At 33.2% G+C, this 13,229-nt stretch overlaps 1 protein-coding gene across 6 annotated transcripts in view; it reads right to left on the bottom strand.

Annotated features, from left to right (window-relative positions):
* PPP1R12A (protein phosphatase 1 regulatory subunit 12A) overlaps positions 1-13,229 on the bottom strand; it is a 167,479-nt gene that overhangs the window by 41,218 nt on the left and 113,032 nt on the right. For 4 of the 6 annotated variants that reach the window (XR_011566510.1, XM_070788853.1, XM_070788850.1 and 1 more), the window contains exons 9-13: positions 12,023-12,147; positions 5,027-5,242; positions 3,709-3,803; positions 1,104-1,208; positions 63-230 (exon numbers count right to left, since the gene is read on the bottom strand). Coding sequence is in view for 5 of the 6 variants with exons in the window: in XM_070788853.1 (XP_070644954.1) it covers positions 63-230; positions 1,104-1,208; positions 3,709-3,803; positions 5,027-5,242; positions 12,023-12,147 (709 nt within the window). In the remaining variant the exon portion in view is untranslated. The remainder of the gene's footprint in view (positions 1-62; positions 231-1,103; positions 1,209-3,708; positions 3,804-5,026; positions 5,243-12,022; positions 12,148-13,229) is intronic. The other 2 variants (XM_070788854.1, XM_070788852.1) reach the window with 1 other exon arrangement.

Raw genomic sequence — 13,229 nt, forward strand, 5'->3', positions numbered from 1 at the left:
AAAATGCATGCACATACATAAGCACACAGGAGGCCTGAACACAAAATGTATCTGCGACTCACCTGCTTTGTGTGCCTGCTGAGGAAGAACCCGTTGTAATCTTTGTAGTAGTGCTTGTGCTGGAAAGCAGGCTTTTCTGAAGCCCAGCTGCAGAGGTAACTGTTGGTGTTGATGTGGTGCTTGGAACACTAGAACTAATCAAATCATCTTGTCTTCTACCAAAGGAGCAACTAAAGGAAAGAGTCATATCTATATAGGATGTGTCTGTAGGTGTATTCTATAGTCAATGTCTATACATTATACAGATTCACAAGGCTAGGAAAAAAATCTTAAAAACTGTGTTCCTAAATACACCACCAGCTCCAGCACCAAGAGTTGCACCTACAACTTGCTAGAGTCTAGATGATTTCACTAATTTGGTAGTGTATCATTTTACTAAACCCCCACCCACCAACAAGATTTAAAGATGATCTGACAGCTTACATTTCTGGAACTGCTCTATGTCATATGGACATGCCTGGAAAAACACTTTGGTTTTACTCAGGGGAAGTTAAGACTAACATTTTTGAAAAAAAATGTTTCGGCAATGGGTCACAGCCTTAGGAGTGACCCATGCCTGTATTATATCTGTTGATCTTTTAGTCTTTTTGATTGCTTTTAGCAGAAAAAATAATGCATAGATCTTCTACTCCCTCTCCAATGTATTACCAACATTCCAATTCATGGCATTTCTACTACTCTGAGTTCTAAGACAAGTAAAAACTTTTCAAGTCACCAAATGAGATAAATCAAGTTACTGACTATTTCAAATGCTCCAATTACATAATTGACTTTTATGTAATTATATACAGAGTTCCTTTTCAATATAATCTAAAAGATACTTCAAAATATTTAATTTAAAAATACATAATAGGAAGGCATAAGTAGGAGCAAATTTTCAACCTGTTGTTAAATACAGACTCTGTGTCTTTAAATGAAGTTTTATTTAAACAACAAAAAATATATAAAGGCACATTTTTAATATTAAATTGAGAGCTCCAAACAAACTGCCTCATATTTTAATAAAAGAATACATCAATGTTACTTAAGAATTATATTATTACCTTTTGTGATAAGTTGATCCTTCATTAATTGAGCTATTCTTTTTAAGATCATCTTCCCATTTTCTTCTTGTGTATGAACTACTTGTTCGCAAACTTGAAGAATCTCTGTGGAAAAAAAAATCCTTCAGATTCTGGCAGATAATTTTAAAATAGAGTTAAAGAAGCTGCACATTAATAAACACAGTAGAAGTAGAAACTAGTAAAATCCCTTAGAAAAACACTTTGGAATATTTATTAACAAATGAAAGTAATTCACTAAGATTCCAGTTCTAAGATTCTATACCTACGGAATAATTCTACCTATGAGGGGAAATAGAAATGTCTATAGACATTTTACTTATGATGACAAAATATTATATAATTTCAGTGTCCATAGTTTGGGCAGGGGGAATGGTGACTTTAATATCAGCAGATCTACTCTACAAATACTATGTACTGATGAAAAACAATGTTTGCTGAATTACACGCTAACATCAGTTCAGTTCAGTCGCTTAGTCGTATCCAATTCTTGGTGACCCCAAGGATTGCAGCACGCCAGGTTTCCCTATCCATCACCAACTCCTTTGCTCAAACTCATGTCCATGAATCGGTACTGTCATCCAATCAATCTCATTCTTTGTATCCCCTTCTCCTCCTGCCTTCTATCTTTCCCAGCATCAGGGTCTATTCTAAGGAGTCAGTTCTTTGCATCAGGTGGCCAAAGTATTGGAGCTTCCGCTTTGGCATCAGTCCTTCCAATGAATATTCAGGACTGATTTCCTTTAGGATTACTGACTGGACTGATCTTTGTGCAGTCCAAAGGACTCTCAAGCATCTTCTCCAGCACCACAGTTTGAAAGCATCAATTTTCAGCATCCAGCCTTTTTTATTGTCCAACTCTCACAACCATACATGACTACTGGAAAAACCATAGCTTTGACTGTATGGACCTTTGTTGGCAGAGTGATGGCTCTGCTTTTTAATATGCTGCCTAGGTTGGTCATAGCTTTTCTTCCAAGAAGCATCTTTTAATTTCATGGCTGCAGTCACCATCTGCAGTGATTTTGGGGCCCCAAAATTAAAGTCTGTCACTGTTTCCACTGTTTCCCCATCTATTTGCCATGAAATGATGGGACCAGATGCCATGATCTTAGTTTTTGAATGTTGAGCTTTAAGCCAACTTTTTCACTCTCCTCTCCTCTTTCACTTTCAACAAGAGGCTCTTTAGTTCCTCTTTGCTTTCCACCATAAAGGTGGTGTCATCAGCATATCTGAGGTTATTGATATTTCTTCCGGCAATCTTGATTCCAGCTTGTGCTTCATCCAGCCTAGCGTTTCAAATGATGTACTCTACATATAAGTTAAATAAATAAGCAGGGTGACAATACAGAGCCTTGACGTACTCTTTTCCCAATTTGGAACCAGTCTGTTGTTTCATGTCTGGTTCTAACTGTTGCTTCTTGACCTGGATACAGATTTCTCAGGAGGCAGGTCAGGTGGTTCTGGTATTTCCATCTCTTTAAGAATTTTCCAGTTTGTTGTGATCCACACAAAGGCTTTGGCATAGTCAATAAAGCAGAAGTAGTTGTTTTTCTGGTTTTTCTGGAACTCTCTTGCTTTTTCGATGATCCAATGGATGCTGGCAGTTTGATCTCTGGTTCCTCTGCCTTTTCTAAATCCAGCTTGAATATCTGGAATTTCTCAGTTTACTACTGTTGATGCCTGGTTTGGAGAATTCTGAGCATTTATTTGCTAGCATGTGTGATGAGTGCAATTGTGTGGTAGTTTGAGCGTTCTTTGGCATTGCCTTTCTTTGGAATTGGAATGAAAACTGATCTTTACAGTCCTGTAGCCACTGCTGAGTTTTCCAAATTTTCTGAATGAGTGCAGCACTTTAACAGCATCAGCTTTTAGGACTTGAAATAGCTCAGCTGGAATTTCATCACCTCTACTAGCTCTGTTTGTAGTGATGCTTCCTAAGGCAGACCTGACTTCAGACTCCAGGAGTGAACATCGACATTTTAGTAATCAGTGAACCAAAATGGACTGGAATGGGCGAATTTAATTCAGATGACCATTTTATCTACTAGTGTGGGCAAGAATCCCTTAGAAAATATGGAGTAGCCCTCATAGTCAAGATGCTAACATACAAGACTGCTTATGAGATCTCAGGTGAAAGAAAAAGACACAAACTGAGTACTATAACATGACTACAATCATTATTAAAAAGTTCTCATACTCTGTATGTGCTGAAAAGTGAAGAAACAAACTAAAATGTTGTCAGTGATTAAGTAATGGCTTTTTCTCCCTGCTTTCTCCTTTTGCATGATGTTCCAAATATTTAGAAGCATATGCTAGTCAGTGACCTCATCTGCCACCACTGTCCTTTCCCTCTGATACAACCATAATGCCTTTATTTATACCGTTATTTCATGAACATACCAAATTCTGTACCTCCTCAGATCCACGTACCGGGTGTTATTACTATTAGGAACACCCTCCATTTCTTCCTGAAATCTACATGTAATAAGAACCCAACCCTCATATTTTAACTCTCATGCTAGATAGTAAAGATTTCATAGTAAAAAAACAAATAAATAAATAAAGCAAATGACAATGAACCCACCTGTTTTCTTTCTCTTCAATGTCAGATGTACTGGCAAGCCGCCTTGGTATTGTAGGCGTAACATATGCAAGCTTAGTTCCTTTACTATCTTTCTCCTACACAAAGGCGAGAAAAAAAGAGTGAAAATAAATCAGTGTGATGATTACAGGTGCTGCTAAAAATATGGAAAAAGTATGCAACAACGTATAATTACACAGTCATCACAGTTTATTTGATAGTATTTCCATCATTCCTAGCTAAACTCTAAAACTGATGTCTATCAATACTCAAGGACTATAAGTACTAAATGACAGCCTGTTCAAATTAATTTTCTTTTCTTTCTCCCTTAATCGAGAATTAGATCATTTTAACATAAGAAAAATTCCTCCCCATTTTAATGACTGTTTCTTAAACTTCTGTAACATATTATTTACTGTAACATAGTATTATAAGACAAAACATCCTTATTTTTTTCAGAGAGAAGAGTTCTCAAATATGATTCACTGTAAGTCTCAATTATTTACATTATATAAGCTATTTACTACTTTTATATTCTACGCTTTAAAATATAATTATATAAAACAAAAAATTATTTCAATTATATTTATCCAAATCTAAGAGTGTAGATGCCATGTAATGGAATCTGTTATATTCTCATTATATGGTATCCACCAAATACTTGGAGACAAGAGGACAATAAATTTATAAAAAATAAAAATCTTAACAATACTTTATGAATAATTCATTTCTGAATTTCAATACATATAAATAAACATTCTTATATAGTACAAGAAAACTATATGGAAAAATATCTGAGTACTAAAAATGCAATGGAAAATAATCCAATTACATAAAATAGCATTCAATGAACTGTGGTACACTGTATTTAATGCAATTTAATAATGCCTTTCAAAATACAGCTATTAAAATTGCTCACTAGGACAAAGCTGGGATGTATCAGATGAAAAAAGTAGGTAAAGAAATTGTAGATATTGGATAAATGCAACCTATGAGTATAATCACAGTCTAGAACAAATGCATTCCTAAATTTTGAAAATCTTTCTTAATAAATAAAATTAGCTTATCACTTGATAGATTTTACAGAGTAAAGGATTCCTGTAATTGAGTACAGTCTCATAATTTATGTTTTGGGTAAATACATCTTATCTCCCCAATAATTATATTCCACATAGATATTGGCTGAAGGTAGGTACATTTGTATTTTCATGTCATTCATTAAGTCAAGTGAATTTAAGTTGATATACAGATATAATAATGATACACAGTAGAGAACCAATTGTTATAGTTCTTATAGAAACCAAATTGTGAAACAGATTACCTTTTCTTTATTATCCAAAGAGGAGGAAAGTCTGGGACTGGAAGCTGAGCGCATGACACCTGCAGTGTCTTTTTCCTTCTGAGCTTCTTTAGATGCTGTGATTTCTGCAAGTGCACCGTAACTGCCCGTCTTTCTAAGTCCTAACCTCCAAGATGCAGGGGACTCATCTTTTCTCTCTTCTTCTTTGGGAGAAATTTTTGTAGCTGAAGCTGGAAACTGTTTTTATTTTATTTTTCAGGAAAAGGAAAAAAATTACCAAGACCGATCAGTCCTTAAACTGGAAAGAAGTTTACAGATTAAACACTTAAAAATTACAGTTAATAGTTTCAGAAGAAACACTTACTAAGCAGGTTAATGTCTTAGTCAAAATGTAAAGATCTAAAACTGAAAAAAGAAATATTACCTGTCGAGATGTTAGGTTTAAGAACACACACTCCACACTTTGTATCACACAGAAAAATTATGATGCAAATACAGAGAAGAGAAATGAGCACACCATAATGACTTAAAACCATGCATCGTTGAAACCAATATTCACATTAAACTTGTTATGTTGTAACCTAATATAAATCCTTGCACATGGAAAAGCCTCACCATAGATTTTTCGCCCTTACTGGGCACAAGAACAATGCCAGTTTTGCGCAAGCCCTGCCTCCACGATGCGGGATCTACTGATTCCACCACAGGCATGATAGGAGCAATGAAATCATACTAAAGCCAATTAAAATAAGACAGGTAAAGAGACACAGATTGAAAGTTTGAAAATATAAAAGGAAGTTATGAGCAAAACAGACTTTTCTCCTTTTTTAAAAGAATTTTACAATAAAGTAAAACCCCGATACTGGGTAACTCTCCGATCTTTAATAAGAGTCACTGGGAATAAGTTCCAGTTTTAGTATAAGAGCATCCGAAAAAATCTAACTGAGAAACTTCTAATGCAGTTAAAGGCACAGAGAGCTGGTAATATTCTAGTATGGAGTGAACTACTGCACTTGAATTTTGTTTTTATTCACTTTGTACTAGGGTTAAAAAATTTTAAATCCATCATCAACAACAAAAGTAATCATCAATATATATCTAATCATAATATTTAATTCATTAATATTTTAAATATTATAGCCTTAAATTTATCATTGGATTTTTCTACCAAACATTAAACATGTCAACTAAAAACTATTTTTGTACAAATATTTATTTCACTTCAGTTTTCCAACAGCCCTAAAAATGAAACACCCATAATCTTTAAACTAGTTCACTTCATCAACTGCACTTACAGAGTTTAAATATTCAACCACAGTTAAATATAGACAGTTAACACAGCAACTAACTAGTTACTACAAGCACAGGATATGGATAATTAAACAATTAAACAACCCAAAACAACCTTTCTTTCACATTTATAGCCTAGGTTTACCGTAACAGAAGTTTAAAAGAACTTGTTAAAAGCACCATAATGTTGGATACTTTCTAGACAAAAAAATCTCTAGTATTTCCAGTAATTAATTCCTATCAATAAGGTTGAAAAGAGACTCAAGACATACAGCATTTCTCAGTTTCCAAAATGTGCACTGAGGCATTCAAGATGCAAGAACAAAATCACAGGAGTGCTGTGGAATGTTTTAAAATTTTAAGTGAAGTACAGTGACATCTGTTGGACACAGCACAAACTGCCATTACTAATTTATTTGTAGTAACTACTTAATAAATGAAATAAAGAGGTATTCCTTTGGGCCAAATGGCACTGTGAAAAAAAATCAGTAAAACACTAAAGTCTCCCTTGGCTGAGAAAGTCCAGGAAGCTCTGTAATATTTTACTCAGTATATAGGCACTGCGATGATTCCTTACCGATTTCAGAGTTTAAAGTCACACTACTCGAGAACACAGGCTGGCAAACTTTTTTTCTATGAAAGGTCAGGTTGTAAATTTTAGGCTTTAACTACTCATCTATGCTGTTACAGTACAAACCCAGCCATAGGTAACATACAAGTGAATGAACATGGGTGTGTTACAATAAAACTTTATTTAGGGTCAGTGAAGTTAGAATTTGTGTCACAAAATACTCTTTTTCTTTTAATCTTCCCCTGCCTCTGTCAACCATTTAAAAATATTAAAAGCATTCTAATTTGCAGACTGTACAAAAAACAGGTAGGGGGCCACGTTTGGCCCACAGACTATGGTTTGCTAATCCTCTCTGCCCCTAGAACCTTCCTCAAACTAGAAACAAATCTTACTCTTCCATGATAAAATAGTAAATAATATTTGCTGAATGTTACAACAGAAGCGAACATTTAACAAATGTTCACTTGTGTCAGGCCTAAAAGAAGTGCTTCATATGGGTTATCTCATTTAGTCCTGCAACCACCCAATGAAATAGAACTTTACTATCATTTTAGAGTTGAGAAAAATGAGGCAGTATTATCAAGTTAGAAATTTTGTTGCACTGTTAAAACTGATATACCTCCTCTCTATCTAACATAAATTGTAATTTAAGAACTGGTTATCTGTTTAAAGGCATCTTTCTATTTCTGGTATATAAATGAACCTCTTTGAGTTAACTCAAGTATACCTATTCCCTGAGATTTTTCTTTTTGTTTTTATAACCAGGACACTACTTTGACTTTCCTATTCTTCTGACTACCCCCATTCTTGGTCTTTTTGTTGCTGTCATTGTAACAAATTTCCTTGTCATAACCCTGTAACATAAGCACTCCAGTAGTCTGTTCTCATATATCCTATCTTCTCTTTATATTTCCTTCTGAGTGCTGGGAGTAGGGTCTTCTTTATATCCTCATGCATTGTATTCAGCTTCTTCTCAAATGTGTTATTCTGCAACTCAATCTCACTCCTAACGTCCCAGTTCCGAACTTCTATTTACCTGTAGAATGGACTATAGATAAGGAAAACTGGAACTGGAAACGGAAACAATGTGTAAAGTGCAACACCTTTATTTCCAAACCAGCTCTTCCTTGGTTCCCTATTTCTGTTACGGGCATCAGTAATCTATTCAATCCCTAAAAAAATTTTTTTTGGCCACATTGTGCAGGCATGTGGGATGTGGTATTTTAGTTCCCTGATCAGGTATCAAATCCATGGTCCCTGCAGTGGAAGCAGGGAGTCTTAACCACTGGACTGTGGAGGAAGCCCCAATCCCCTGCATTTGCAACTTGAAAGTCATGTTAGACCTCTTCTTTGTCATCTTCCTGCAATTATAAATTAAGTGACAAGTCTCTAAACCTCCTCCTCTCCTTTATATAAGACCACTGCCGCTCTTCTGATTTATATTATCATGTTGGGAAACTTCAATGACTTCCTAATAAACCTTCTCTCACTCAGTCTCTCGCCTTCAAATACACCTGTACATTGGTATCAGAATAATATTCTATAAAGAATAATTCTCTCACGGCCTTGTTCAAATATCTATGATTCCCTATATCTATCAGATCACAAAAACGTTACCATAGGAATGAAAACATTTCACAGTTTGGCTCTACTTTTCCTGTTTCACTTCATATATGTATCCTGTAAATTAATCAAATTTGACAACTCATTTTTCCTGAAAAAATACTCTACATTATCCCTACTTTGATCACATCGTTTCTCTTCTGTTTCAACAAACTATACAAACTCTCTTCTCTGTTAGGCTGAAATACTACCTACACATTCTTTAAGATCTATCACAAATGTTCTAACTCCACTACCTCAAATCAAAAATGATTTCTTCCATTTTAAAACCACTGTTTTACAATTATACACTTTTATTGGTATACTTCATATACCCACAGCACCTAGTCTTTTATTTAATTTTATTATATTAATAATTAGGTTCAATTAGCAAGAACATGTAATCAAGACAACTCTAAATTTTTACCATCTAGTAAAGACAATCTACATGTATTGGAATGTATGTGTAGACAGCAGAATAGATAATCTTTTTTAGAGATTCCAACAATATTTACTTTGACTACAGAGTTATATATATAAACATTGTTAGTTAAACTTACTGTTAGTTAAAATGTTAACTAACAATAAACTTACTGTTAAGATAAAATTTTAATATAAAACATTATTTAACTTATTAAGTTAAATAATGAAATAAACTTACTATTTAGTTAAATCATAAGATCAAACTAATGGTTTTACAGTTAATATATCCACAAATTATAGGCTTGATCTCATTGCTACAGAAATAGTTCTGCAATTTTAGCTGACAAGTCAACAACTGAAGAGAAGAACTTTTAAAGTGAATACATCTATGTTTCTCTATAGTTGTCAGGAGTTATTACAGAATATAAGTGATATTCAATACTGTTGTAGAGCTTTCAGGGTTGTGATCCATTCCTTGTCATGCATGTTCATGTGTATGTGTGTCTATTTATATAAGGCTTATGCACTGGTGGAAGAAGCTAGAGAACTTAAGACAACTGTGTCTAAAAAAACAGAAGTTGAGGAGTGAGTGGCAACCTAAAAATAGAATTCTTAATTACAAAATCTTTTATGATACATTTATAGATTAAGAATTCATCTAAGGAAATTTGTTAGGTCTCTAAGTTAAAGGGAAAATCTTAAAACGTTAAAAAAAAAACTAAAATGCTAAATTAAAGTAAATACATTATCACTGAATATAACAGGCTTTAAAAGTCATACATAATACTGATTAAATTTTAAAATACTTCATTCTTTTGTACAAGACTTTATTACTTTGAATAAAATTTGGCCATAAAACATAACGAACAAATACTGAAACAAAATAATCTTTAAAGTAATCTTCAACTTGAGAATAAAATGCAGTTTCTAAATATACAAATTAGAGAAACAATTGTCATTAGGTCAACTTAATTAAGAATTAGAATCAATTCTGATTAATAATTGGTAATAAAATAAGAACTTTTATAGAAAGGGATAATTGGCCCACTAATCTAACAGAGCTATTAAGTATTTGCTTTCAGTGAGGGCAGTTGGCATAAACTGAGAAGTAACCTGCCATAAATCTAGGGTTATGTTTGAGAAAAATATAATTGATAAGAAGCCTACTGTAATTATTTGACTACAGTAGGAAAGAGATTGCTTAGCTAAATACTCAAAAGACTAACAGCTGGCTTCTTGGCGGGAATGGAGCTTATGGGAACTTTTTGATAAATCTGTAGTTCTAACAGATAATAAATCAAAAGAGTTAAAGTTCAGTATTCACTTAAGAAGTAAAATGGGGTTCTATAATTAAATAAACCTTTAGTTAAAGCAGCTCATGGTAACTCCAGTTATGATAACTATCTTGAAAACTTTGCAGATAGACTGCTTCTGGAGAATTTAATTTTAAAGCATATATAAATTATGGCCATTTGAAGATAGTTTCTAATTGCATTTAAGAAGCCCTCAGTTCTAGAATATAGAAGGTGAGATGATTTAGTCAGAGTCTCCTGATATTCAAACTGTACAAGTTAAATTCATGTTATTTCTACCATTGAAAATTCACTCTACTTCTTTCCTTTGGAAGAGTTTCAAGGGAGGATTATTAATAACAGTATGGGTCTTTCTCTAGCTTATGATTTTAAAAGGCTCAAATTGTGGCCACTTGGTATCAAATCCAAAGAATAGCAAAACTGACAATACGATAGAACTGCTGTGGGGATTTAAAATTAGTCCTCAAACCAATGCAAACCAAATAATGTCAGAAAAGCAACAAAATAAGAAGTCCAAAGGCAGAGACATGATAAATGAATACAATGTGTAATTTGTGAGTGGACCTTTAATTTGAAAAATCAAAACATTTTGAAAAATTAAAAAAAAAAATCTGAAAAGTCAAAAAATCTAGATTTGAAAAATCTAGAAAGGTGTTACTAGGAGGACAACTGGGAAAATTCTGAGTATGGTTTGTATATTAGCATAAATAATGTTTTATATCAATGTCAAATTTTCTAAGTATATTAATTTCACTGTGGTAATGAAGGATAATGCATTTGTACTTAAATACATACTCAAGTATTCAGGAATACTGTGTTACAGTGCAAGCAGTCAATTCTTAAAACAGTTCTGAGAAAAGAAAAAAAAAGGGTGAGTGCCTATGTGTGTGTGCATGCACAAACGTGTATGTGAGTGTGTGTTACACAGAGAGGGAAATGAGTTTGCTTATAAAAGACAGGTAAGGGCTGGTAGGGAGAAGCCTTTAAAACGAGACCAGTAGGTTAAAGAAAAAAAAAAAAAAAACCCACAGAAAAACCCTTAATCTTTAATATGGGTTTAAAAAAGTATGGGTTCTGAAATATCAGGGAAAAGAAGTCTTGAATATCAACACACGAAGTTGGAAAGCACTGTTTGGTGGAGAAAGTAAAGTAGGAAGGATAATAAATAGAGAACAAAATAAGGAAGAGGAAGAAATGAAACTAACATTTTGGGAGCACTTAGTCACTAGCCAAGCTCTTTCAATTACTGCTTAACAATGATAACTTATTTTCTCTCTTTACTATCATTTTTGTTTTGTCCTTTTTAGGGAGAACACATAAGGAAGATAGTAACTCGCCTAGAGTCACAACAACTAACAAGAGGTGGGGTCAGCAGCTGACCTTTGGTTTGTTCAGACATACCTGGTGCTTTGTAAATGAACTAGAAAATCAAGATTCCAGTTCTCTTAGTGACCTGTGGCAGTTTTTTTCGGGCTTAACTTATACACACCTCAAATTACCAAAAAGTACCTTTACTCAATAGAAATAAAAGATACAAAACTCTTGTTTCTCAAAAGTCAAAGGAAATAAAAAACTACCATGTTCAGTAGTTTTTTATATGAAAAATTTTATTTTTCTCCTCTTTATTTTTTCAATGATTAACTAATATCAACTGCAAAAAGTATCTGAAAAAAGAATGTAACAGGTTCAGCAGAAATCTCAGTAAAGAAAAAGTATTTTTATTCTAAAACCTTAAACTTAGAACTGTCTTCATGCTTTAACTTAAATGGTACTTACACAGAATACATTTATTTTTTAACAAACACAATTTTGTTTTACCTTTTTAATAGGTGATGTAGGTGTTGGCTGACCAGATGACACAGTAGGTGTTGTAACAGCTACAGGAGCTGCTTGTGTACTAGAAGTATTGGCATTAGTTACAGAAGCCATGGGTTTTGTCTTATCTTTAGGAGGAAAAAAAAGAAAAAGAACATTAAGAGTCATGATTCTAGATGAGTTCAGTTTCAGAGGTATTTAAAATAGTATTTAATACTGTATTTCTGTTTTCCCACTATCATCTCTTTTAACAAGAGAATTTTTCAAGGAGTTTCTAGAAATGTTTCAATATGTACAAGACTTAAATAAGAACATGACACATAACCAGACTTTTAAGAATAAAAAGCACAAACAAAATCTGACTTTTGTACTTCTAACACTATGGAAGTTTTTAAAAAAAACTTTAAATTAATTTTTAAAACCTGAACACTTGAATACAACATAACTTCAAAAAATTCCATATTGCTTATCTAAAACTTATAGCTCTTTTTTGTTCTAGGACATCCGAAACTGCTCTTTGTCAGTAATTACATTCCTGTCAAACAGTTACATTTAAATGTCACAAAGAGCATTCCTTCTCACCCCTAAAAGGTATAAAGTTAAATGGGTACAACATAAGCTGAATTAGGTTAAATCTCTTCCAATGATGTATCAAGACAATTTCCAACTAATTGATCACTTAGAAAAAGATTTTTGAAATACTAGAAAAAAATCAATATGATGCTAGCAAAAATTCAAAGACTATTTGAACACAGAAATCAAACTAGCTTTTAGCACAAGTCACATATAAATTTAAACCTTTAAATTAACTATAATTTATAAATGAGCTAGAAAAGTTAACTTTTCAAATAGTCAAAAGTCATTTAACTGAGCTTTAAAGTATTCCTTTAGTTTCAAAATGGGATAGAACAGGTATCTTTCTATACTTCTGGGAAGAAATATACTGCTTTTAAAGCTCTATGAGACATTCATTTTTATTATACTACCTCTCTTCCCTATGTTAATAGGGCTGAAAGCATAATCTCAAACTATATCAAAGGACAAGGCCAAACTGACACATTTAAAAATCACTATTACCATAGCTTTTCAAATAAACTGAATGAGCTAAACTCAGTCTAATAAGCTTTTTTTCTCATTGTTAAATCTCTTTTCATTCAACAGAAGCTAAGCCTACTCAGCATAATTAAGTACAAATCATGTACACTCTTAA

This window comes from Bos indicus, chromosome 5 (genome assembly GCF_029378745.1).
Source record: "Bos indicus isolate NIAB-ARS_2022 breed Sahiwal x Tharparkar chromosome 5, NIAB-ARS_B.indTharparkar_mat_pri_1.0, whole genome shotgun sequence".
NCBI classification, from domain to species: Eukaryota; Metazoa; Chordata; class Mammalia; order Artiodactyla; family Bovidae; genus Bos; species Bos indicus.